Source organism: Peromyscus eremicus, chromosome 6 (genome assembly GCF_949786415.1).
Source record: "Peromyscus eremicus chromosome 6, PerEre_H2_v1, whole genome shotgun sequence".
Lineage (NCBI taxonomy): Eukaryota > Metazoa > Chordata > Mammalia > Rodentia > Cricetidae > Peromyscus > Peromyscus eremicus.
In genome coordinates this window covers 62,353,432-62,378,601 of record NC_081421.1, presented here as the reverse complement: position 1 = coordinate 62,378,601, position 25,170 = coordinate 62,353,432, and the positions used below count along the sequence as shown (strand labels likewise).

Below are 25,170 nucleotides of genomic sequence, written 5' to 3'. Positions count from 1 at the left end.
AGAATTAAAACCGTGATTAAGGCTACACAACAGTCAGGCTAGAATAAATACCCCACTGACACACGTAAGAAATGGACCATAAATGAAGGAATGAGATTTGAGGTGTGCATCCAGCTGCCATAAAAGACACCAGCTTCCCCCTCGCCCCCCCCCCCCCCCCCGTCACTGGGATGTGAGGAGGAGAGGTTGTGGGGGGCCCCTGGGCTGCAGGGGACCGCAGTGCCCAGGGCTTATTAACGGGAGGCAGGGCAGACAGCCCGACCCCGGCTTTGGCAGTCTGTGGAAAGGAAGGGAGACAGTCTGTTCGGCAGCACTGCAAGGACTTGCAGACACTGGGAGGACCCCTCGAAGGCCTTTCCAGGAACGAGTGCAGGTTTCTGGTTCACAGAGCTGGGGCCAGATGTGTGGGAAAAGCCATACAGCTGGACCTGGAAGCAAGGCCCACTTCACCCGGGTGGGAACACTAGTGTTTGTAGCCAAGCAGGACAATTCCTCTTGGGCAGGAAGGGTGGAGAACCGTGAGTCACGAGCAGGCCTGAGCCTGGTCTGCAGGAGCGCAGCAGGTTAATGTGAAGGCACAGCAGCCTGTCAGCTGAGAGGCCGGGCCGGGCAGCACCACGGCCGCCATCACTTCCGAAGGAACTTCTTGTTGAGGAGGAAGATGAGAAGATTGACATTGACTTTGGCTTTGTTAAAGAGCTTCATGACAGCCACCCCCTCATACTGCAGCTGCAAGAGGTCCTAGGAGGGAAGGGACAGGGAGGGGGGAATTTATGAGCTTCTGGGAGTGGCCCAGCCAGCCCATGAAACACTTGTCGTGAAGCCTAAGGGCTGCCAGGAGCACCGGCCACTGAAGCGGGGCGTGGAAAGCCCACTCTACAAATGAGGAAAACAGGCCCAGTGACTGGACCAAATGTCAGGCCAAGGGAGCCAGGACTTGAAACCAGGTTTCTTGTTCACAAGGCACACAACAGAGATCTGTACTGAAAATCACTGCTCTGAATCAGGTTGTGCTGGCACACACCTGTAACTCCAGCCCCTGGGACAACGAGGCAAGAGGGCAGTGACAAGTCCCTGGCCAGCCTGGGTCATAGAACAGGACCCTTTCTCGAAAGCAAACAGGCGAGAAAACAATAACTAGGTCTGGACAGATGGCTCAGTAGTGAAGAGCAGTGGCTGCTCCTGCAGAGACTCTGGGTTTGATCCCAGCACCCACACCCAGGTGGCTTACAACCATCTGTAATTCTAGTCCCAGGGGATCCAACACCCTCTTCTGGGCATCTGAATGAGTGTGTACACACATATACACACACACACACACACAAAAAAAAAAAAAAGCCAAGCAATAAATAGGGCTGGGCATGGTGGCATATGACTTTAATTCTAGCACTTGGGAAGCTAGCCTGAGCTACAGAGTGAAACCCTATCTTAAAAAAATAAAGCTAGAGCCAAGCAATGGCGGCGCACACCTTTAGTCCCAGCACTCAGGAGGCAGAGGCAGGTGGATCTCCGTGAGTTCGAGGCCAGCCTGGCCTACAGAGCGAGATTCAGGACAGCCAGGACTACTACACAGAGAAACCCTGTCTCACCCCCCACCCCAACAAGAAAGCTAAATAAATAAATAACAAGATAATACCACTGATAAATTCACTGGATGTGGTGGCCCAAACCTGTAAGCCAGGAGGCTGAGACAGAAAGGTTGCCTTGAGTTTAAGACCAGCCTGACCTACAGAGGGGGATTCTACCTCAACAAACAAACAAACAAACAACAAAATATGGACTGAAAAGATGACTCAGGAATTGAGAGTACTTTCTGTTCAGCTGTGAGGAGCAAAGTTCAGATCCTAGCACCCATGTCCCACAAGTGCCTGTAACTCCAGCTGCAAGGGATCGATCCCTCTTTTGGACTCTGCACACGAATAGGTGTAGGTACTCATCCACCCACAAATCCATCAAATATTACTTTAAAAAAATAAGGGGGGGGGGGCTAAGGGTGTGGCTCAGTAGAGAAAGTGCATGCTGAGTGAGGACCTGAGTTTGGATCTTCAGCACCCGGGGAGGTGTGTGCTATATAACCCTGGCACAGGAAGGCCGAGACAGGCAGACCCCAGAGGCTCACTGGCTAGCCAACGTACTCAAAACAATGACCTAGCAGGTTCCAGGTTCAGGACCCCACCTCTTAAAAAAAAAAAAATGGTAGAGGAAGACTCCAAATGTCAACATCTGTTTTCCACGTGTGCATGTGAGTACACCTCCACACATGCACCCCCAAACACCCCGATAACAGCAACAGAAAATAGAGCCGGATATAATACAGTTGGCAAAGTGCTTGTCAAGGACCTAAGTTGGGTTCCCAGAACCCATGTAAAAATAACAATTTTTTAAAAATACGGGTTTGGGGCTGTAGCTCAGCTGGAGTAGTACTTGCCTAAAACGTGTGAAGCCCTGGTACCCCAGAAGTCAGGTGCTGTAGTGCACACTGTAATCGTAGCATTTGGGAGGAAGCAAGATAAAGACAGTCATAAATCCAAGGTCACCCTCAGCTAGCGAAGGCCACTCTAGGCTACACGAGGCATTTCAAATAAAAACGAAATCACTGCTTCCCTGAACATTAGCTGGGACTGAGGTCAGCTTCTTAACCTTTTAGCCTCAGAGCCTATAAAACGGGTAAACACTGCAGAGTGGCTAGGGATTAAACAAGGCAGGCAGAGAGCTGTCCCCTAATTAACGCCTGGAGGGCACAGCAGTGGGAGGGTGTTTTGTTTTTCAGTGTTGGGATTTGACCTAGGGCTTCATGCATGCTAAGCAAGTACTCTACCACTGAGATGTATCCCCAGCTCTCTTTTTAATTTAATTTTTATCTTTTTGTTTTTTTTCCGAGACAGGGTTTCTCCGTGTAGCTTTGGAGCCAGTCCTGGAACTCACTTTGTAGACCAGGCTGGCCTCAAACTCACAGAGATCCTCAAGGCTCGGCCATGCTAGGATTAAAGGCGTGCGCCACCCGCCGCCCGGCTTCTCTTTTTTAATTTTAATCTTACACTTGTGTCTTTTTTTTGACAGGTTCTCACCATGTAGTACTGGCTGGCCTGGAACTCACCTGCCTCTGCTTCCCAGAACTGGGATTAAAAGAGTATACCACCATCCCAGCTTTAATTTTTGTTTTGAAACAATGTCTCACTAAATTCCCCAGGTTGCTCTCGAACTCTGTGGTTAAGTTTGGCCTTGAAATGAAAAAAATTTTTTTTGTTTTATATTTACTTACTTAATTATATTTGTGTGTGTGTGCACATATGTGGTCACGCACACCACAGTACACGTGCAGAGGTCAGAGGACAACCCACAGGAGTCAGTTCTCTACCTCCACCACGTGGGTGGGCCTTAGGGATCAAAAGGCAAGTCACAGGCTTTTTAGGTAAGTGGTATGATGAGCTGAGCCATGGCCAGCCCCGGTTCTTGAACGTTTGATCCCTCTGCCTCAGCCTCTGAGGTGCTGGGATTACAGACCCCCACCCACGGGCCTAGCCCCAGCAGGGGCTGTAAGGGCCTCACCTGGTAGTGGAGCTGAAACTGCTCCATGTCCACACCCAGGAACTTGGCATTTACGGCAAACCTTCCCGCCTCATCTCCAGGGGTAATGTCAAAGATGACGTTCCTGAAGCTGTCAGGAACAGGAGTCAACACAGGGCTCCTCTTTTCAGAGCCCCCCATTGGGTCGTGTGTGCCCCTGACAGCCCTGGCTTCTCCTTGTGCCCCATTGCTGGGGCCTGCTCTCTGTCTTCTCCTAGTTTGACTCCAGCCTAATTAATCTCTTCTTACTTGCCTGGCCCTCCCAAGCTGGTCTCACCTCCAGGACGCTTTCCCGGCATCCTTCCCAGTGCTAGAACACGTCTACGACCCTCCCCGCCTCTGCTTGAAGATGTCCCATCTCCCCACCTTTCTTCCAACCCGGTGCCCTGCTCAGAGCTTCATCCCAGCCTTGTCCCTCCCAGGAGACAGGAAGGGTCTGACCTTCTGCCCCCCAAAGACACATACTGAGAGACAGGGAGATCTTCAATTTCCACCAAGACGCCCTTTTCCAGGAGCTGGGCGGCTGTGTAATGAAGACAGGGCTGCTTCTTCCCCTTCCCAGAACTCCTGTTTAAAAGAGGACCCCAGACAGTTTGTCCGATAAACTCAATACTGGCTGCCAGCTCTTGGTGGCTGGCGGGAAGATGCCAGGCCCCGAGGAGCCTCTCTGCTGTGGAAGGTGAGGAGGGAGCCACCAACGCCCGAGTTAGCAGCAGGCAGTGCTGTATTGGGGGTGATTCCTAGCCAGGGTTGGGAGACGGCAGGACCAAGGTGGACAGGCGGTGGTGGGGGAGCCAGGGGCTAGGGTGGGGTTCACAACACCTACTTGGCTTTGGGGGCCAGGTGGTCGAGGCAGGCCTGGATGTACTGGTTGTAGTAGTCGCCCTGCTCCTCACAGAAGGTGGTTTTTGCATCCAGGCCCTGCAGTGTGGCCCGGAGTCTCAGTATCTCTGCCTTCCGCCGCTGCCGGTGCCTGCGCTGGTTAAAGATGTCCTGCAGATGGGGATGAGGAAGCAGGTCAGCAGCCTCTCCTAAGTCCCAGAACACCTCCCTAGCTCGCCGTGAAGATGTTTGAGAAAACAGAAAGAGGGCCTGGGGCCGGAGTGGCTTAGGGTGGAGTGTCTGCCTAGCATGTGTTCCATTCCCAGTACCGGAACGCTGTTCTACCTAAGAGACAAAAGGACACCACACCTAACACCCAGGGCACAAACTCAGCACTTCTTTCCGGGCTACCGTATCTTTTTGTTGCTGTTTTTTTGAGACAGAGTTTCTCTATGTAGCAACCCTGGCTGTCCTGGAACCCGAGTGCTGGGATTAAAGGCGTGCGCTACTACGTCTGGCTAAGGTTACCGCGCTTTAGTGGAAGAGAGCTTGGAGGAAATCTGCCCACTTAACCTTAGGACCGTTCCTTGAAAAAGAACCCTGGGCCTTCCTCACATTGGTGGCAATTTGGGGTTGGCACCCACCAGGGAAAAGTCTGCCTTTGTAATGCCAGCACAGTGGCTTTGCATCCGGCCACATGTAGTCCTGGCCTGGGTTATCACCTTGGCCAGCTCATCCACCAGTCCCTGATAGCAGTCACTGGCCCTGACCAGCCCCAGGCCCTGCAGCCGACGCAGGTTCCGCAGGACACGCCGCTGCTTCTCTGCCAGTGGCAGGAGGGAGTGTGACATCATCGAGTGGTGTCGTCGAAGCGACTCTGGTTTCTGGGTGTCACAGGCCTGACGCCAACACATCAGCCGATGATGGGCCTCTTCCTGGGGAGGAGGCAGAGATGCTGAGGAGGTCCCAGGCCCTACATCCTACCGCAAACCAGGACAAACCCCAGAGCTCGGGGGTCCTGTGCACACTCCTGTGTGCTGTCAGAAAAGGTGCCACCTTCCCAGCCTAGCTTCTGGAGGTGGCGGGAGGTGGAGAACACACAGACGATGACACATGGAAGTGCCTTGTGGATCCCAGGTGGCCCCAGAAGACACATACAGACCAAGGAGACACGGGCTGCTGACAGCCTCCCAAACCCATCGTGGCATCCTATGGGCATGAGGTGTATGTGGAGCTTGCCTAGCTGTTTGGGGACATGCTTCTACATGCCATTGCCACCTTTACTTAGGGGACTTCTGGCTTTGCCCTTATTCCAGACCCAACAAGGAACCCACCTGCCATCCTTTCTTGCCTCCAGACCCTCCAACACGCCCTGTTTCCAGAGCAATTCCTTTATGTGGTTCTCAGAACAGACTGCCCCTCAGCACTATCCGAACCCCAGCATGTGGAGGGGGAACGGGCAGTGCTGGGGGAGAGGGAGGGTTAAAGACTTCGCGGTTATGGGCTGTCCCGGCTGCTCACCTGTTCTCTGGGAGCTGAGAAGGACAGGATCTCCTCCAGGGAGTCCCCAGGGTGGAACTGGATGAGGTCAGCCAGCATCTGTTTGGTGCTACAAGGGAGGACAAGGTGAGGTTCAGGAAGGGTCCAGATGGTGGCCAAAGAACTAAGGGGAAGTGGATCCTGCCCCTGGGCTGTTAGGGATGCCCACGCTGAAGCGTGAGAGGCTCCAGGGGAGGTGCTATCCCCTAGAATACCTTCCCTCAAGCTGATCCTCCAGCCCAAGTATTCTCCTCCTGCTAGCCCCCATGACTGATTCTCAAGGCACCTGACCCCTCCTCTGGGTAGCTTTCCGCTTGTGTTACCCACTCTAAGACCTTTGCTGAGGGAACAGGAGCCGCCATTCTGTCTCTGACAGTGTGTGAATGAGTGGAGAAGCTGCCTCAGGGGGATGGTGCCGGTGCCGGTGCTGCTAACTGGCCCAGGCCACCAGCCCAGCCCTGTGTGGTCCTTCCTGACTGGCTTTGCAGAAGTGTGAAGAGTGAGTTCCTGGCCTGGGTTGGTAAGATGGATGTTGGTAAAGGCCCTTGCTATGCAAGCCTGGTGATCTGAGTTCCGCCCCCGGAACTCATGTGAAGATGGAGATCTTTCAAAAGAACTGATTCCACAAAGCTGTCCTGAACTCCATACATGTGTCATGACATGTGCCCCCCTAGTCATGCACATACACACACACACACAACAATAAGTAAATTAGAGAAAAAAAATTTCAGCTTTTCTTTTGACTATCATTAGGGCAGGCATGACACCTGGTTCCACCTCCCACGGGCTGTGGACTCTGGGTCGTGGACTTTAGAGGAGGCTTCTATCTGAGCCCCCTCCTCACCTGGAGTAGCCTGTGTCCAAGGTGAAACGCTAACCTGAAAAGCCTTTGGTCAAGCCAGGCACGGTGGCTCATGTCTCTAATCTCAGCTAAGACAGGAGAATTACCTGGAGTTTGAGGTCAGCCTGGACTACAGAGCAAATCTAGGCCTCGGGAGGCTGCAATGGGAGAGCCTGACTCCAAAGGTAAATAAACCCAAGCATCGGGGCAGCAGTGGAATCTGGAAACACCTGCTGCTCCAGGATCCTGATCATCCCTGTGCCTTCAGCTAGGACTCCAAGGAAAAGGCTGAGAGGTTGCCAAAGAACAGCTGATGCTATTCTCAGTGAGACCAATGTGACCTAGGCTTCAGGGAGAACTTTTAGCAGATCAGGGGGTGGGTAGGGCAATAAGAAGGTCTGATGGCCGTCTCTGAGTGGGACCACCGTATAGGCAGCAGGGACACTGAGCCCTGGGAGAGCCGCACACCCACCTCAGAAGCAGGCTTTGGTTGCTGGTGTGGTCAGTATCTGCCTCCAGCCCTTCGAACTTGTTGGCGAGGGTCAGGGACACTTCGAGCCTGCTCAGATCCACCTGCCCATCTGTGGCTATGTTCTCACCTGAGATGGGGTAAGGGATGAGTGGGACAGGCCCGCAAAGATGGAGGTCACAGCAGAAGAGGCCCTCTGTACACATCTTTCAGGAAGCCCTCCCACCCTGTCCCATGGAGCCACACCATGCCCTCAACCTTGACACTCGTGGAAGGACTTGAGTTACTCCTACTGGGATTCCGTATGATCTCAGCCTGGGTGCCAGCTGGGCCTTGCCGTTTAGAGGTCCTGGCATCCTGCCGACACTGCCCTTCCACTGCCAGAGCTCTAGAGCTGGACATGTAGACCCAGCAGGACCCCAGAGGCCCTCCCCTCCACATCTCTTGTGTATGACTGCACTGGTCATTGTCATAGTTTGGTCTCCTCAAGCATCAGTATCTGTGCACTGTCCACACAAGGCCATGTGTCTGTGTCCATCAGAGTCACAGAGAACGACAGAGGGGTCCCTACGATGAGCTGCCTGTTGACAGCCATCCTTGAAGGCCTAGCTGGCTCCACATGCCAAGAAGGCACACACCGACGAGGTCAGAGGTGGTGGGTGGCTCCCCGAGGTCCTCCAGGAGCTGGTGCAGAGGGTCTTGGTGATCCGGGGCCAGGTGGTCTTGGTGTTCCAGCAAGAGCTATGGATGGTAGAAGGAAAGAGGTGCAGGGTTGAACCAGGCCTGGCTCTGGGGGTCAGGGATCTTCTCGGACTGTCAGCCTCGCCTTCCGGTGCTGACCCCTTACCTTGTGTGTGCTGATCAGCTCCCCGACAGTGATGTACACCACAGGTTTGGCCACAGCTACCGTATCTGAGTACTCATCTATGGCGAAGCGCTCCTCTGGCTCTGGTACCCGGCAGGCTCTGTAGATGAACTTCCTATCCCAGAGAGAGGGTATGTCAGAGAGGACTAGGCCAGCAGTCCCCGCCCTGATTTTATCTGGTCCTCCCTCTGTCTCAGTGTGCCATCCAAACTAGCTTTGGGTGGTCTTCTCTGTCCCCTGGGAGGCCTACTGCTGCCCCCAGGCTCCCTATTCCCTGTACCTCTGGGTTTTTCTTCCTCAGACTCTAGAGAGGAGAGCAGGATGTGAACCATGAGGAGTGGAGAGAGGACCAGGGAGGGGCAGGGTGCCAGGACCGAGACCTGAATTTGAGATGCATGTCCTCCAGGTAGCCGTTCAGGACTCGAAGGTGTTGGCTCTCCCCGGAGAAGACCTTGCCAGCGGCAGCATGCTGAAGGAGTTGAGCCACGGCCCCTAGGGCATGGCGCTGTGGGGCGGCCATCGTGCTGCCTGCTGCCATGGCCACAATGTCGAAGGCGTCAGGGGCTACCACAGCTGGGTTCAGGAAGCGGTAGTACAGGAGGTTCCCAACCACCTGAGTGCAGAGGAGAACCTTCCAGAAAGTTCTAGAAGCCACCTCGACAGCCATAGCTCCACAGCCCACAGTGGTAGGCCAGGCTCTGTTTATAGGACGGGACCCATTTCTTTCCTTCTTTCTTTCTTTTTGGTTTTTCGAGACAGGGTTTCTCTGTGTAGTTTTACGCCTGTCTTGGAACTCACTCTGTAGACCAGGCTGGCCTCGAACTCACAGAGATCTGCCTGCCTCTGCCTCCCAAGTGCTGGGATTAAAGGCGTGCGCCACCACCGCCCAGCCCCATTTCTTTCTTTGGATGTTTATAGCATAGTTTGTCATCCTGCCTGTCTGTGCATCACCGGAAAATCGGGCAAAGGAGAGTCTTGGAGGTGGTAGAGGAGACACAACACTTGCCTTATAGACTTCGCTCTCCGTGGCACTGGGGAACTTCTTCTCCAGGGTTGTCTTCAGGACTTTGGCCATATACCGCATCCCATACCTCAGGAACAAAACAGGCATGTGGGGCCCTTCTCGTCCCTGTCCCAGGACTCACGGTAGAGAGCCTGGCTGCCTCTCTCCCTGTCTCGGCCACACCAGGGCGGAGCCCACACATTGCCTCTTCTTCCTGGTGCTCCCTGCTGCAGTCCTCGGCCCTGGGCCTTTGCCCTTCCCCCACCCTTGTGTCAAGACCAGGTACAGGGCCCTGCTGGCCCCCTGAAGCTCTCCCTGCCTCCAACTCCTTGTTTCTGAGACAGGGTCTTGCCGTGTAGTATAGTACATGCATGCCTCACACTCAGGATCTCAACCTGTGCCTTCCAAGCGCCTCTGCTACAGTTGTGTGCCAGCACATCCAGCTCAGGACCCTTTTCTCTGAGGCCCTCTCACTTCCTCACAGACCACCTCTGCTTATAGTATTCTCACCTTCTCTATAGACGCACGTTATGCTGTCTCTTGGGTACCTGACGGCCCAGGAGCCTCCAAGGCAGCCAACTCTGCCAGCTCCCGGAGGTCCTGAGTAGCGTGTCTGGCCTGGGGCAGGGCCTGCCTGCCTGCCTACCAGAGATCCACTCTCGGCCATTTCTTTCCCATCTGCACATCTGTCCCCTGGCTGGGACGACTAGAGTGAGCTCTGTCTTACAAGGTTTTTGTAAAGGTAGCAGTGTTGTTCCAACGTGCTGAACTTCTCTGTCACTCCTGTGATGGGTTTGCTACCGCAAAGCTAACCAGACTTGTTAAAAGCTGTTTCCGCTACCAGCTACCAGCAGATTTATAACTCGTTCTGTACTTCCCTTCTTAGACGTCAGACAATCTCTCCTTACTCCCAGTTACCAAGCCTCAGTCCCGCTCTGCGTTGGGGGCTGTTTCCCCTTTGGTACTCAGCTGCCCTCAGCGCTGAGAACCGAGGCCGGTGGCTGGATGCTGGATCTAGAGGACACCTACCTGCTCACATTTTCATTAGACAAGGTTTTTTGTTTGTTTGTTTCTTTTGTTTTGAGACAGGGTTTCTTTGTGTAGCTCTGGCTGTCCTGGTACTCACTCAATAGACCAGGCTGGCCTTGACCTCAGAGATCTACCTACCTCTGTCTCCCGAGAGTAGGAATTAAAGGCGTATGCCACCACTACCTGGCTTCAAATATTTTTCAACAAAACATTTATTCAATGATTTTTGTTTGCTTGTTTATTGTGATACAGGGTCTCATTAGGTTGGGCTCAAACTGAGAAGTATAAGGCTTGTTTATAGTTCCAACCACCCTGCCTCTACCTCCAAGTTAGTGGCCAGTTCTTAAGAAAGAGGAGAACTGGGGGCTGAAGAGATGGATCAGTGGTTAATAAGTGGCTGCTCTTACAGAGAAAGATTCCCATTGCCCACATGGCAGCTCACAACCACCTGACTCCAGTCTCAGGGGGATCTGTTGTCCTTTTCTGGTCTCTGAGGGTACCCGGCACAAACACAGTGCACAGATATGCATGCATGCAAAACCCCAAACACATTTAAAAAAATCTTTACAATAAAAAAGGACTTGCCAGGAGATGGTGGCACACACCTTTAGTCCCAGCACTCAGGAGGCAGAAGTAGGTGGATCTCTGAGTTTGAGGCCAGCCTGGTCTCACACAGGAAACCCTGTCGCCCCCCCACCCCCTCAAAAAAAAAAAAAAAAAAAAAAAAAAGATAGGAAGAAAGAATTAAAAAGGGCCAGGCATGGTGGCACAGGCCTTTAATCCCAGCATTGGGGAGGGCTGAAGCAGGTGGATCTGTGAGTTTGAGCGAGCTTGGACTACAGAGCAAGTTCCAGGACAGCCAGGGCTATGTAGATAGACCCCGTCTAATTAAAAAAAAAAAAAAAAGAGGAAAAGAAAGCAAGCATGGGAGGGAGGACTGTAATTGTGAAGTACTTTAGCATCTAAATCTGAAATATTACCCTTTTTTGGCTTTGTGGGCCAAAGAGCCCCGTCTTTTCTTCACTTGTTCTCAGACAATAGTACTTGTCACCATTTTGGGTTTCTCTTTGACCAGTGACCAGCCACACAGACCCGCCCAGCTCAGTTCGCTGGCAAGGGCTTCAACACATCTGACCCCGAGCGGCACCTCTGTCTCCTCCTTGCTATCCCTCCCCTCAGAGGTCACTTGTCTGTTCTCCCCTTCCAAACTGGTAGCCCTGGGGGAGGCAGGGACACCTACGGGATGTGATCCACAGATGAGTTGATGGCGACAAAGAACTTGTCAGTCATGGCGAGGAGATTGCGTAGGGAGATGTCCAACCGTCTCTGGACTTCAGCGTGGCTCAAAGCCTGCTCAGGAGTGACATCATAGGGGAGACAGCTGTGGGCAGAGAGAGATGGTAAAGCTGGTGTCCTCTTCTGTTGCCTCCCTTCCCTGACTTTCCCCATCAACTCTTCTCTGACTATACGCTCTTCTCCAGCGAGGCTCGAGACACACCCGTGCACCAAGAGGAAGGGCCAGAGGAAAGGGCAGAACCTGGAGGACTGCAGAGGTGAGCACACACAGGGTGGGGGATGGGGGGTTGGGGGAGGACTGCAGCAGTGAGGATACACAGGGGGAGGAGGGAGGACTGCAGCAGTGAGGATACACAGGGGGAGGAGGGAGGACTGCAGCAGTGAGGATACACAGAGGGAGGACGGAGGGAGGACTGCAGCAGTGAGGATACACAGTGGGAGGAGGGAGGACTGCAGCAGTGAGGATACACAGAGGGAGGACGGAGGGAGGACTGCAGCAGTGAGGATACACAGTGGGAGGACGGAGGGAGGACTGCAGCAGTGAGGATACACAGTGGGAGGAGGGAGGACTGCAGCAGTGAGGATACACAGGGGGAGGAGGGAGGACTGCAGCAGTGAGGATACACAGTGGGAGGAGGGAGGACTGCAGCAGTGAGGATACACAGTGGGAGGAGGGAGGACTGCAGCAGTGAGGATACACAGTGGGAGGAGGGAGGACTGCAGCAGTGAGGATACACAGGGGGAGGAGGGAGGACTGCAGCAGTGAGGATACACAGTGGGAGGAGGGAGGACTGCAGCAGTGAGGATATACAGAGGGAGGATGGAGGGAGGACTGCAGCAGTGAGGATACACAGTGGGGAGGGAGGACTCAGGAGCCACAGAGCAGCTGGAAAAGTGCAGGGAGACATGTCAGACTCAAAAGCAGATACCCAGGTGCTACTATCAATTCATCCTTGGCAGCTGGGGTGAGAGAGAGGACCCAAATCTCCTGCAGGCCCGTGTCATCTCTGCATAAGTCCTCTGCATGTCACCTTCAAACACACCCAGGCTTCTCTACCGATCTGCAGTGACCTGATCGAAGCACGTGCTCCCCGCTGCTGGCTCACCTGCGCTGGCCGGTCTGGGCCTCCCCCTGGTTGATCCAGCTCTTATAGATGTGGACAGGATCTGTGTGGATGCTGACTGCCCGGTCTTCCAGCACATCCTGGACAACCTTACCCAGGATCTCCTGCAGAGCGCTCTGTCCCCGCCCATTGCGGTAGAACCTCACCACCAGCCGCACCACGGTCGGGTTGCCTGTCACCACATCCTGGGGCTGTTCCACCTTTGACCTGTGGTGCAGTAGGTTACTGGCCTCCTACTTTAAGGAGGACATAGTGTCTTTCCTTTTCCAGAGTTTTGTCTTTTCAAGCCTACTCTAGTATCCACCCCAAGGGATACTAGATACACCTGTCTGGGTGTTGTCCAGCTAGGCCAGCCCACACCCTCCCACCACGCTGTTCCAGAGGTGTCCTACATTCCTCCTATAAGCTGAGGAGAAGAATGGCCTTCTGATGCCATTCTAAGGTGTACACAGCTGCCATCTCTGATGTATCCACCCTCCGCATCCCCACCCCTGCTCCTGAGTCAGGAGAACCTACTTGATTTCCTCCTGGAGCGCTGTCTTGAACAGCTGGAGCAGAAGGTATGCCTCCCGGCGGTTGGAGGCATAGTTGTACAGACTGAAAATCACAGCCTCCATGAACTTGGTGGTTCTGTTCTGAGGCATCTGAAAGATCAGCTTGGCCAGATAGATGGGCTGAGTCTGCGAACAACCGGGGAGACAGAGGGCTGGGAATGCTCTTGGAGAACTAGCGATCAGACCAGTTACAAAGGTTTTCCTGACATGGAGAAAATAGCGCCTTCCCAGGGCACTGGAAGTAGTCCATACAAATGGGGAGAGGTAGGCTCTGTCCCCGGGGACGGCACGACCCAGGGCATGGAGAAGGGTAAAGAGAAGGCCTCAAGCTCAGGAGGTCATGGAGACTTCTTGGCTTTTTAAATTGTTTTTTGGTCGTGTCCCCCCCCCCCCCCCCCCCCCCCGCTCCCATGTTGTGTGTACAAGGCAAATGCTCCCCCACCAAGGCCTCTCCTCCTCAGCGAGTCCTGCTCACCTGCAGTAAGTAGAAAAGGTGCTGGTAGGCTTCCAGCTTCTGCCGTTTCTCTCTGCTCAGGGACTTTAATCCCTTCTGCTTGTCCAGGATCATCAGGTCCGACAGTTGCTCCTTATTCTTCTTCGTCAGCTTCTTGCAGTGGGATGCCACCTCCTGGGTGTGGGAGCAGGGGCAAACCGACCAGTCCAGACTGGTACCAACCGTGAGATATATGGTCCAGACTCAGAGTCTGGCAGAACCCGGGCTCATGAGAGGAGAGGGCCCCTACAACTCCATCTGGCACCTCTGCTTTCACGGGTGAGTCTTCAAAGAGCTCTGGGTTCCCAGGCAGAGGTACTGTGTCTAGTTTTTTTGCTACTATTTCTTATTGACTAATGTACAATCTTGGAGGTGGAGATACCACAGCGTCATTGGCCTGCTACTCTTTATCTGAATGTAATTTATAGAGCTTTCATATCTGTCTCTGCATTCTGGGGGGGGGGGGGGCTCGGGGGGATGGGACGGTGATAGCAACTCCTTATTCCAGCGAGCTAAAGAGGAAACAGACTTCAAGGTTAACTGATCACCTACAGCCCCTTCGATAGAAGTCAGCAGATCCAGTCATTCCCATTCTCCCATGGGCTCTGCACTACACACACATCCAATGGCTGATCACAAGGGCAGAGGACCACCGTCATGGGGACCTGAGCCAGGTGGGAACTGATATATTTGGAAAGGACTGAATTATTAGTTGAAGAATGGTAAGGATGCTCTCTCAGGAGCAGCTGGATTGGGAAAGGGGTGGCCCAGGGGGCCTCTTACCTGCAGGGTGATCCGGTTCTTGACCAGCAGGCCAATCTTGATGTCCATGAGGTTGAGGTCCTGCTCCAGCTGCTGATTAGACCGGATCTTCCTGACCACTTCTTCCTGGAGCTTCAGCAGCTCCGCTTCAGCTGAGAAGTCCTCCTGACTCTGGTTCAAGAGGTGGGCGAACTTGCGTACCACACAGAGGGGAGGGTGGCGTGCGTGCACTGCCGGGAAGGGAGACGTGGATCAGGGGAGTGTCATAAAGCCTCTTCGCCAGCACCTGCCCCACGAGGATCCCCTGTGCCCGATCCCAGCCTCTTCTAACTGCCAGGTCTATCTCTGGGCTCTTGTCTCCCACCTAGGAGCAACACAGCTGTTCCTCTCTGTCCCTCATGCACCACACATGTGGGCCTCCCCAGTGACGTCCCCCACCAAAACCAGGTCCCCCTGCACTTTTTTCATGCTCTTCAAAGGCATCCTCATTCTCTCTTGCCCATTCCTCTTCCTGCTGGGCTGACCTGCTCCTCATGCCCCTGACCTGTCAGTCACAGCCCTGCCAGCTTCATGTAGTACTTGTGTGGAGTGTCCACGGCTGGGACAGGGTATAGGTAGCTAAGGCAGTCACTTTTTAATGGAGAGGTCAGAAAAAACAAAACCCCCCAAAGAAGCCTCTGAGCTAAGCTTCATGGAAACAAGACAACACATGCAATGCTCACTGAGACAGACAGGGTTCCTTGTGTCTTGTTGCTGGTTTGGTGCTTCTCAGGCAGTATTGCTATGCAGCCCAGCTAGCCTTGAACTTAGGACAACCCCCCCACCCCGCTTCCCAAGTGCTGGCTCACAGGCAGGTGCCACCAGGTCTGAGTCTGAGTGTTTTTGTTTTGATCTTATTTTATATGTATGGGTGTTTTGCCTGCATATATGTCTGTGTACTATGCAAAAGCCAAAAGGCATCAGATCCCTTGGGACTGGAGCTACAGACAGTTGTGGGTGCTAGGAATCGGACCTGGGTTCTCTTGAAGAGCAGCTAGTACTCTTAATCACTGAGCCATCTCTCCAGCCCCAAACCTAAGTGTTTTTAAAAAAAACTTCAATGGGTCAGACACTGTAGTATCCAGCTTACCGATGAACTTCCAAAGGCAGAGAGAGGGTAGGTAACTTGGCCTAGGTTACCCAGCTGGTAACGACTGAAACAGTCAGATTTAGAGGCTGAACAAATCTAGACCCTGTGGCTAGGGGGAATCAAGTGAGGGATCTAGGCAGTTGATGGCTGTTGCTTTGAGAGGGGCAAGTGTGAGGGAGCTTGGGGAAACAAAAGCGGACCCCACTCCTGCAGGAGAGCAAAGAAACACTGCCAGAGGCTGTGGCCCCACCTACTATGTACAGCCCCACCTACTATGTGCAGCCCCACCCACTACCAGGTGAGAGGCCAGAAAGGGCAACAGCAGAGGTCAGGAGAAGCCGAAAGTGCCCTGTGGCTGGAGTACGGCCCAATGAGGGCACACTTGCTTTTTGTTAATTTGACACAAGCTAGAGCCATCTGGGAAGAAGGAACCTCAACTGAGAAAATGGCCCCATCAGACTGGCCTGTAGGGAAGTCCGTGGGGCATTTTCTTGATTAATGACTGATGTGCCCATCTACTGTGGGCAGGGCCATCCTTGGGCAGGTGGTCCTGGGGTATATAAGTAACCAAGTGAGCCAGCCAGGAGGAGCAAGCCAGTAAGGAGCCTTCCTCCATGGCGTCTGCTTTAGTTCCCGCCTCCAGATTCCTGCCTCAAGTTCCTACCGTGACTTCTCTTAATGCTGGACTGTGGCATGGAAGTGTAAGCCGAAATAAACCCTTTCCTCCCAAGTTGCCTTTGGTGATGGTGTTTATGATAGCCATAGGAGCCTAAGACAAGGTGTGAGAGTTCAGGGCATCGAAGGCGGAGGGGCTGGAGGGTGCTGTGGCTGGACCTCAGGCAATGGGAGCCACAAGGGGTTAGTGGAAGAGACAAGAAGCAGAACTGCTCAGCTGGACAGCCCGCTCCAATCGGCACCGAGGAGCAGGACCTCAACCCCACGGACACCAAGATCAGCCAACGAGAATCGGCTCAGACTCGGGATTAGTAGATTAAAATGGCTGCAGAAATGATGGCAGGTGACCGCGTCTCTGATGGGAAGGAATCCTCAACACAGAAGCCACCAAGCCACACAGGAAGTGGCCGATTCTGGGGGCTGAGGAAGTCGGAGGAGGCATTGGAAGAATACTTCCCCCAGAAACACTAAGAACCGAAGGGAAGGAAGGAAGATAAAGGACAGGCAGAGCAGTGAGCTCAGGGTCACAGCAGGGGAGATGGTGGGAGGGAAGAGAGCAGCCTGTGCTGACTGCCAGAGGCCACTGGCCAGAGGAGGGCTAAGTAGTGAGACACTGCTCCAGGAATCCAGAGTAGGAGATGAACATGGAGATGGACCTGTGTGCTAATTCCCACACAAGGCTGGGACTCCAGACTTGCAGGACAGGGACTAGGCTGGGAAAAGGACTGTACTGGAAAGTTCTTGCTGCACACACATAAGGACCTGGAATCTCAGGCTGGGAGGTGGAGACAGGAGGATCCTGGGTGCTTTCTGGCCATCAGGCCTAGTCAATCAGTAAGCTCCAGGGTCAGTGAGAGACCCTGTCTCAAAAGATAAAGTGGAGAGCAATAGAGGAAGACACCTGACATTAATCTCTGGCTTGCACACACGCACGCACGCACGCACGCACGCACGCACGCACGCACGCGTCCTTAAGACTTTACATGTGTGCCCAACTGTGGAAAACAGAGGGCAGGAAGCTGGTGACCCTCTACTGCTCCAGCAGAAAGATTGCCAGGCCTGTGTGTCTATGCTACAGAGGCCAGGAGGTGGGAGTTCAAGGCAAACAGCACAGCTGGAAGCCCAGGGAGGGGAAAGAGCCCACCACAGGGGGATGGATATGCTAGGCCTGCTCAGAAAGTACCTGGTTAGAGGAGTCTTGCCTATGAAAAAACTATCTGGTACTGGGAGGAGGGGGCTCTGCACACCTCTGACAACTTGTGCTGGCCTTGCCCCTGCCTGCATCTCCCAAAGGGATCCCCCGGACCTGTCTGGCTCCAGGTCTCCATCTCCCCAGCATACCTAACATCCTGTAGTCATCACGGGCTTTCCTGGCTCGGAAAAATGCTTGGATCTTCACAACGGAGTCAACCTACCATGGACACAAGAGAACAGGGTGGCTGTCCTCGTCACTTTGCTCTGATCTGTGAGTAAAGACAGGTGGGAGGGGGGCAGCACTCACATTCTTCTGGAAGTATCGAAGGCGTCTGAGGTATTGCCTCCGGGCTGCCCACATTCGGGCCCAGGCCTGGATCTGAGAGAAAAGACACTACGTTCAGAATGTCAGGCTGAGACCCACCCTCAGACCCTCGCCAGGGCAATCAAGTCCAGGGCGAGGTAAGGGAAGACGGAAGCGCTCTGAGGACCCCTCAAGAGAAAGGAACCATCCCGACCACGGTCGTTACCTTGACTATCGCAGCCAGGTTTGCTTTAAAGTACTCCAGCCGCTGCTGGTAAGTCTTCCGTTGTCTATGACCCCGCCAGTGAGCCTGCCAAGCAGAAGAGGGACGACTCCTCACAACTCCTGTCCCAGGGAAAGCGTTCGAATCCCCCTTCACTCTCCCCCAGTGGTGACGATGATGCCAATAACTGTTTCTCGTGTCCTGCTTTTCTGTACAGAAACACTCTAGACATTGTCTTATAAATCGTCCTCGCTACCTTGTAACGTGGTACTGCCATCCCCATTTTTGGGGGGTGGGGGAGCAGGGAGTAAACTGAGGCACAAAAAGAAAGAACAGCTTACGAGGCCACATGGCTAACAGGTCAGGGAGTTGGGCTTCTAACCACAGAGGTCTGGCTACAGAGTCCACACCTTTAATCACTATTGCTCAGAGGTCCAAGAATCATCCCAACCCCACCCAGGGGAAGGGAAGGAGGGTGGACACCCTGCATTTCCAATCTTCCCAGGCATGGGGAAAGCCAAGGCTGCCACCTGAATCTTGATGATGGCTGGGAGCAAGGTCCTGAGGAAGTGGGAACGCTCAGCAAACTTCTGGCGGACAAGGAAGCCCCGGAGGCGGGCCTGAAGCTGGATGACAAAGCCAACGTTGGCCTTCCAGAGGAGCTGGCGGTCATGGGCAGCGGTGACCTTGGTGATGACTGACTGTGGAGATAGGAGTCTGTAGTGGGTAGCCATTCCAGCTTTGATCCGGAAGTTCCAACCCCCATTGAGGCTTCGGTAACTGTCACGCCTACAAGGCGGGGCCGAGAGAGGACCCTAAAGACCCGAGATCGGGATGTGCCGTGCCTGGACCCTGGGTGCTGGAGGTAGACCGAGCAGAGTTCTCCAGAGAACACCGCTGGACTGCGCCACACCTTTCCCAGACCCTGTTACCTATCCCTTCACTTGTAAGTTACCCCACAAAATAAACCTCTCTTTTAACTACGCGGAGTGGCCTTAATAATTTCACCAATAGGAGTCCTTTGTGTGTAGAAGCCTCTCCCCAAGCACAATCCCTGCCAACCTGGATCTCCTCCCAGGTTAGATGGGAGGCATTGAGGTGGCAGCTGGGGGGATGCTCCCAAGTCCCCTGGAAGGTCTGCAGATGGAAGTAGTAGGCCGTGCCATCCTTCATGTCATGCTGGACCCAGAAGGCTGTGTCCCCTGAGTAGAAACTCAAGTAAGCCAAGAGGGCTCAGAGGCGGCAGTGAGAGGCAGCAGAGGAAGGTTGGGCCAGGGCCGTTACCGGGACGTCGCTTCTTCGCCACGGCTTCTTCCAGGGCCTGCTGGTAGCTGTCAGCACAGTTGGGAACTATCCCTCGGAGAGCCACGTTGGGGTTCCTCAACACCCGCTCTGTCTGGGCTGCCTTGCCCTCCTTGATGGCCTGATTGATGGCAGCCACACCCAGGGCTACTGATGGGCATCAGGAGAAAAAAGTCAGTCCTCTGGGGTCCCTCCCATGAGCCGAGCCCTGTCCTGTCCCATGGGGTGGGATTCAGGAGACACACACAGCTGCCATGGCTGATGGAGGGCATGGGGAGTGTCAAGGGTGGCGCAGCTGTACTTGGGAAGCAGCAGTGAGGAGAAGAGGGGGCAGTTAGGGACGGGCTCCTGTGGGAGCTAAGTTCTAAACTCTTGAGTATCGCCTGTCCAGCTGTGTGCCAGGAAATCTACCCTGTGGTCAAAGAACTCTCCTGCTCCAATTCTGTCCTGCCCCCCTGTGCTTAATGGTTTTGGTCAACTTGCCATGAATCTAGACATATCTGGGCAGAGGGAATCTTAATTGAGAAAATGCTCCCACTGGATTGGCCTATGGGCAAGCCTGTAGGGCATCTTCTTGATTAATGATTGATGTGGAAATCCATGGTGAATGGTGCTACCTGCGGCTGGTGGTCCTGGGGTGTATAAGAAAACAAACTGAGCCAGGCGGTGGTGGCGCACGCCTTTAATCCCAGCACTCGGCAGGCAGAGCCAGGCGGATCTCTGTGAGTTCGAGGCCAGCCTGGGCTACCAAGTGAGTCCCAGGACAGGCTTCAAAGCTACACAGAGAAACCCTGTCTTGAAAAACAAAAACAAAAAAAAAAAAAAAAAAAAAAAAAAAAAAAAAAAAAACCAACAACAACAACAAACTGAGCAAGCCATGAGGAGCAAGCCAGGAAGCAGCACTCCTCCACGCCCTCGGCTTTGGTTCCTGCCTCCAGGTTCCTATCTTGAATTCCTGCCCTGACTTCCCTTGATGTCGGACTGGGGTGTGGAATTGTAAGAATAAACCCTTTGCCCCCTGCAGGGCGCTCTCAGCCACAGTGTTATCCAGCAATAGACAGCAAGCAAAGGCGCTTCCTATGGCTAAGGCGAGACAGGGGTGGGGCTCCACCCTCCCGGTGCCTGGCTGTTTACTTCTCTGGGCTGTGTTTGTGTCCTCATTGGCTCTGGCCACTCCCTGGCGGATCTCCTCCAGCCACAGTACAGCCTCAGGATCTCCTGTCACCTGGCAAATTGAAAATGAAGATGAAAAAAACACAAGATCCCAAACGGGTATCTCCAGGCTCCCACAAGCCCAGCAGGGAACTAAAGTAGAGCAGACACCAGAAGCAGCTGGGAAGGCTCCCTTCTCCCTCCCCTGTGGAGTCATGACCCCATGCTCAGAGGCTCTTTTGCTGTGGGATGGTCTGTATGTCAAATGTGTTGCTGATTGGTCAATAAATAAATCACTGATTGGCCAGTGGCCAGGCAGGAAGTATAGGCAGGACTAACAGAGAGGAGAATTGAGAGAACAGGAAGCTGGGTAGAGAGACACTGCCAGCCACCATGATGACAAGCCGCATGTGAAGATGCCGGTAAGCCACGAGCCATGTGGCAAGGTATAGATTTATAGAAATGGATTAATTTAAGATATAAGAACAGTTAGCAAGAAGCCTGCCACGGCCATACAGTTTGTAAGCAATATAAGTCTCTGTGTTTACTTGGTTGGGTCTGAGCGGCTATGGGACTGGCGGGTGAGAGAGATTTGTCCTGACTGTTGGCCAGGCAGGAAAACTCTAGCTACACTCTTTTCTTACCCTGCTTTCATAATCTGAGCATGGCTCAGATGAGGCCAGGCTCAGCGTGGCCTCAGGGCTCTCTCCAGCTTTCGTACCCTCAGTACTCAGTCCCCTTCTGACAGCTCTATCGCTAGCCTTGTGCCTCGGCACGCCTGGGGACACCTACCCTGCAGCCCTCCCCACCTCCCTCTACCTCAGTTCACAGGCCTTAGCCAGATCCCGGCTCTTACTCTATGACTCCTGGCTACACATTTGTCACCAAAAAGTAGTAGGAAGACTGCGTCCACAGGTCAAGGAAGCCTGTGCTTGCTGTGGTCAGTCTGAACCCAACCCAACTCAATGCGCTCCTCTCCTCCTCAGAAATGGACTCTGTATGGAGCACTGTGTGTCAGGTGCCTGCCTGCCTGTCTTTTCTTTCTTTCCTTTTCTTTTCTTTTCTTTTTTTTTTCGAGACAGGGTTTCTCTGTGTAGCTTTGGTGCCTTTCCTGGAACTCACTATGTAGACCAGGCTGGCCTCGAACTCACAGATCCGCCTGCCTCTGCCTCTCGAGTGCTGGGATCAAAGGCGTGTGCCACCACTGCCCGGCCCTGTCTTTTCTTTCTAAGAGGGTCTGTAGGCCAAGCCAACCTCAGACTCACTGCAGGTGTGAGCTATCAGGTATTGTGCCTAGGACTTTTCTTGTGAATTCATTTTTTTAGAGAACTTTATTTTTAGTTAGGTGTATATGTATATATCTGTGTGGAGGTGTGTACATGTGAATGAAGTGTCCTGAAGAGGGGATCAGATCCTCAGATCCCCTGTATCTGGGGTTGTGAGCCCCCTGAGGTGGGTGTTGGGAACTGAACTCAGAGCCTCTGGAGCAGCATCAAGCACTCTTAACCACCGAGTCAGCTCTCCAGCCTCATGAATCAGTACCTGTGAGGCACATCAAGCAGTACCGGGCACAGAGTGTAAACCCAATAAATGCCAGCTAGCACTCCCGCCGCCGTGGTTCCTTACTCAAACCCGACAGCCTTGAGAGAAGCTCGTTCCCGTCACAGGTTTGCAGGGGTGGGGTGGGGGATGGCAGCACAGGGAGGCTCCGTGATGCTGCAGGGTGAGACTGCAGGATGCGAGCTCAGTCATCTGGCACAGGGCCCCAGGTCTCAGCCTCATTCTGCTGCCACACAACCCAGGGTGTGTCAGTTCGAATCCCCTGCTCCACTGTTAGCTCACGGGATTTGCAGCACAAGGTACAAGGGCAGAACATGTAGAGTCTTACGGATAAGTACACACACCCCAGGGATACTGAGGGACTGCTCAAGAGCAGGTGATCACTGGGGATCAGAGTGGGGACTCCAGTCACCTGACCTCTAGGCCTGCTCTTTTCCCACACTGTCCTGGAATGAAGTCCACACTTTCCTATAACAGTCAAATCCTGCCTGTGCCTCACCCGGTTCAGAGTCTGTATCCACGAGGCTGAAACAGTTTCAGAGTGCATGCCGGGCAGTGCCCGAGGCTGATCCCCTTGCTGTAGTGTCTAACCCAGCCATCTATCCCTAACCTTACCTTGGCTTTCTTCCTCTTGGCTGCCACGAGGAGGAGATGATACCGAGGTGCCACATGAAGGCTGACGTCTTCCAGGCCAGCTGCTGGAAGCAGCAGAGCAGACAGAGTTTTTTCAGGATAACCCTGGTCCAGAGCCTCATTGATGAGGCTGATGGCGAGGACCTCTGTGGAGGACATCTAGATGAGCAGCAGTCCAGACTCAAGACTGAGGGCAAGGTTGTCCGAGGGGGGTACTCACGCTCTGTTTCCTCCTGGACCTGTGCATTGACCTGGCACACGGCGGCCTGCAGGTCATTCCAGCTCAGGAAGGCTCTATCCAGTCCTCGAAGCTGCTGCACCCTCACCAGGGCATCGAAGTAACTAGCAGCAGAGGAGAGGAGTGATGTGAGCAGCCATGTGAGTGGTGTGGGAGCAGCCACAAGTGGAGAAAGCTTTGAGTAGGCTCTGCCCCAGGCCACCATAATTTCCAGGGTGTCTTCTCCCTTTACAGGCTGTTCTGAGCCCCCTGTGTGGAGCATGGAGTTCTTCAAGCTTCAGTCCTCTCTTCCCTCTGTGCCCTCATGCCAGATCTCAGCCATTCACCAGGCCTTTCATGACTTACACTAATGAATCCCTAAAGCATACTTACATTCCTCATAGGCCCTAGGGACTGCTGAGGATCTCCCCCTGAATGCCAGACATCCCCATCCCCTCCGTCTATCTTTGTGCTTCGGCCTGTCCCTTCTGGATAAACATCTGTTGACTCATCTCCCCCTTGTTCCCTCTGCTTTCAGAACACATTCACATTGCCGCCTTCTTCCCATGCCTGCTACTTCCCCCTTGGGTCTAGCAGCGCTCCTAAAAGGCATCTCTGCTGCTCTGCCTTGGCCCGGGCCCTGTGGTGGAGTCTCAGCACACAGCCAGAACGATCTTGGTAAGCAGGTCCGATGGGCTCCTTCATTGCTGAACACCCCATAGCTTCCTTCCATGCTTGAGGATATGGGCTGGTCTCTGCTAGCCCACTTCCTTCCTGCGGCACTCCATTTGGCCACTCTGGCTTCCTGGCAGTCTTTGTTTTTAGTTTTTTGGAACTTTGGGAAGTTAAACCAGAGCCTCAGACATGTCACACAAGCACTCAACCACTGAGCTATTCCCAGGCTCTTCCTGATGTCCTGTGAGTGCATCAAAGATACTCTCCTGTCCTGACAAGCATCATGGGAATAACTCAGGCTCCTTAGGTCCTTCTCCATATGAACCTCCCTCAAAAGCCATCTATCACTACATTATGTGACTAGGAAAACTGCCCCTCCCCCACTCCGTCCTGTTTTCATCATGACTCCTGCTTGTGTGCATGCTTGCCAAGAGCAGGGATTTGGTTTAGTCACTGTTTTCAACACCTAGGATGGCATCTGGCAGTGTGTAGGCACTCAAACATTTGCTCCGAAAAAGTGGAGAGGAAACGGGATGACCACGTGCTCCCCCACTGGGGAAGAAACACAGGAGAGGTAACTGTGAACAGGACTCGGGGCTGGGACCAGAGCGGGTGCCGGACAGAAGGCTGCTGTGAACAGGAGTCGGGGCTGGGACCAGAGCGGGTGCTGGACAAAAGGCTGCTGTGAACAGACTAGGGGCTGGGACCAGAGCGGGTGCTGGACAGAAGGCTGCTGTGAACAGACTAGGGGCTGGGACCAGAGCGGGTGCCGGACAGAGGCTGCTGTGAACAGGACTAGGGGCTGGGACCAGAGCGGGTGCCGGACAGAGGCTGCTGTCCGGTGTCGGCTGCACTCATGCTATCCTTCACTTCTGACATGTGGCTCACCGTTGAGCATTTTCTTCTTCGACCTGGGCCAAGCCAGTAGCAGGGTTCACCAGATTGGCCCAGAAGGCACAGGCATCTCTAGTTTCCAGAGCACGGTTAATCAGAACCACAGCGGAGAGCATCTCCACAGCCACAAAGAGCTCTTCCTGGCCCAGCTCCTGTAGAGGAAGAGAGTTGAAGGGAGTTGGGGGTCTATTGGAGCCAGCCTACCCCCAACTCTCCAATATCCCATCTCCATTCCCAAGTTCCAAGAGCTCCATTTACTCCACAACACCATTCATGTCAACACCTGGGCCACACCTGGGCCACATTCATGCACTGACACTACTCATGCTCAACACCTAGGATGCATTCATTCACCAACGTTTAGTCTTTACACCTGGGGATGTTTACCGTGAACACAACCATGAAGACCACACACAGTGTCGTCTTAATTTCCATAACTAAGCCAAATGAGGTATGTACCATTGATAGCCCCATTTCCCAGCCCAGCTCATAGCTAGTAATGTGGGTTAAATGGTGCTGCCTGACCGCAGAGCCCACGCTCAACATGTGACCTCTGCCAACAGCCTTCTGGTCCCATGTCATATCAAGAACTACATGAAACCAGTTGTAGGGAGGAACGCCTGTGGTTCCAGTACTCAGGAGGCAGAGGCAGAATAATCAGCTCCGTAACAAGTTCAAGGCCAGCATGAGCTATGTAAGAGCCTATCTCTCAAAAAGCCAAAAAGGACAGAGAGAGAGAGAGAGAGAGAGAGAGAGAGAGAGAGAGAGAGAGAGAGAGAGACAGAGAGAGAGAGAGAGAGAGAGAGAGAGAGAGAGAGACAGAGTCAGAGACAGAGTCAGAGAGTCAG

At 53.7% G+C, this 25,170-nt stretch overlaps 1 protein-coding gene across 1 annotated transcript in view; it reads right to left on the bottom strand.

Moving 5' to 3' along the window:
* Positions 1–248: 248 nt before the first annotated feature.
* Iqgap3 (IQ motif containing GTPase activating protein 3) overlaps positions 249–25,170 on the bottom strand; it is a 38,594-nt gene continuing 13,672 nt past the window's right edge. Inside the window, exons 12-37 of the mRNA XM_059266531.1 lie at positions 24,317–24,474; positions 22,757–22,878; positions 22,519–22,682; positions 20,326–20,416; positions 19,174–19,341; positions 18,952–19,091; positions 18,420–18,590; positions 17,893–17,976; positions 17,670–17,741; positions 17,510–17,579; positions 14,386–14,594; positions 13,585–13,737; positions 13,072–13,235; positions 12,538–12,762; positions 11,376–11,516; positions 9,110–9,194; positions 8,484–8,716; positions 8,086–8,218; positions 7,877–7,979; positions 7,242–7,368; positions 5,911–5,998; positions 5,112–5,324; positions 4,394–4,560; positions 4,033–4,134; positions 3,550–3,658; positions 249–741 (exon numbers count right to left, since the gene is read on the bottom strand). Of these exons, the coding sequence (XP_059122514.1) occupies positions 628–741; positions 3,550–3,658; positions 4,033–4,134; positions 4,394–4,560; positions 5,112–5,324; positions 5,911–5,998; positions 7,242–7,368; positions 7,877–7,979; positions 8,086–8,218; positions 8,484–8,716; positions 9,110–9,194; positions 11,376–11,516; positions 12,538–12,762; positions 13,072–13,235; positions 13,585–13,737; positions 14,386–14,594; positions 17,510–17,579; positions 17,670–17,741; positions 17,893–17,976; positions 18,420–18,590; positions 18,952–19,091; positions 19,174–19,341; positions 20,326–20,416; positions 22,519–22,682; positions 22,757–22,878; positions 24,317–24,474 (3,606 nt within the window). The 3' untranslated portion in view covers positions 249–627. The remainder of the gene's footprint in view (positions 742–3,549; positions 3,659–4,032; positions 4,135–4,393; positions 4,561–5,111; positions 5,325–5,910; positions 5,999–7,241; positions 7,369–7,876; positions 7,980–8,085; positions 8,219–8,483; positions 8,717–9,109; positions 9,195–11,375; positions 11,517–12,537; positions 12,763–13,071; positions 13,236–13,584; positions 13,738–14,385; positions 14,595–17,509; positions 17,580–17,669; positions 17,742–17,892; positions 17,977–18,419; positions 18,591–18,951; positions 19,092–19,173; positions 19,342–20,325; positions 20,417–22,518; positions 22,683–22,756; positions 22,879–24,316; positions 24,475–25,170) is intronic.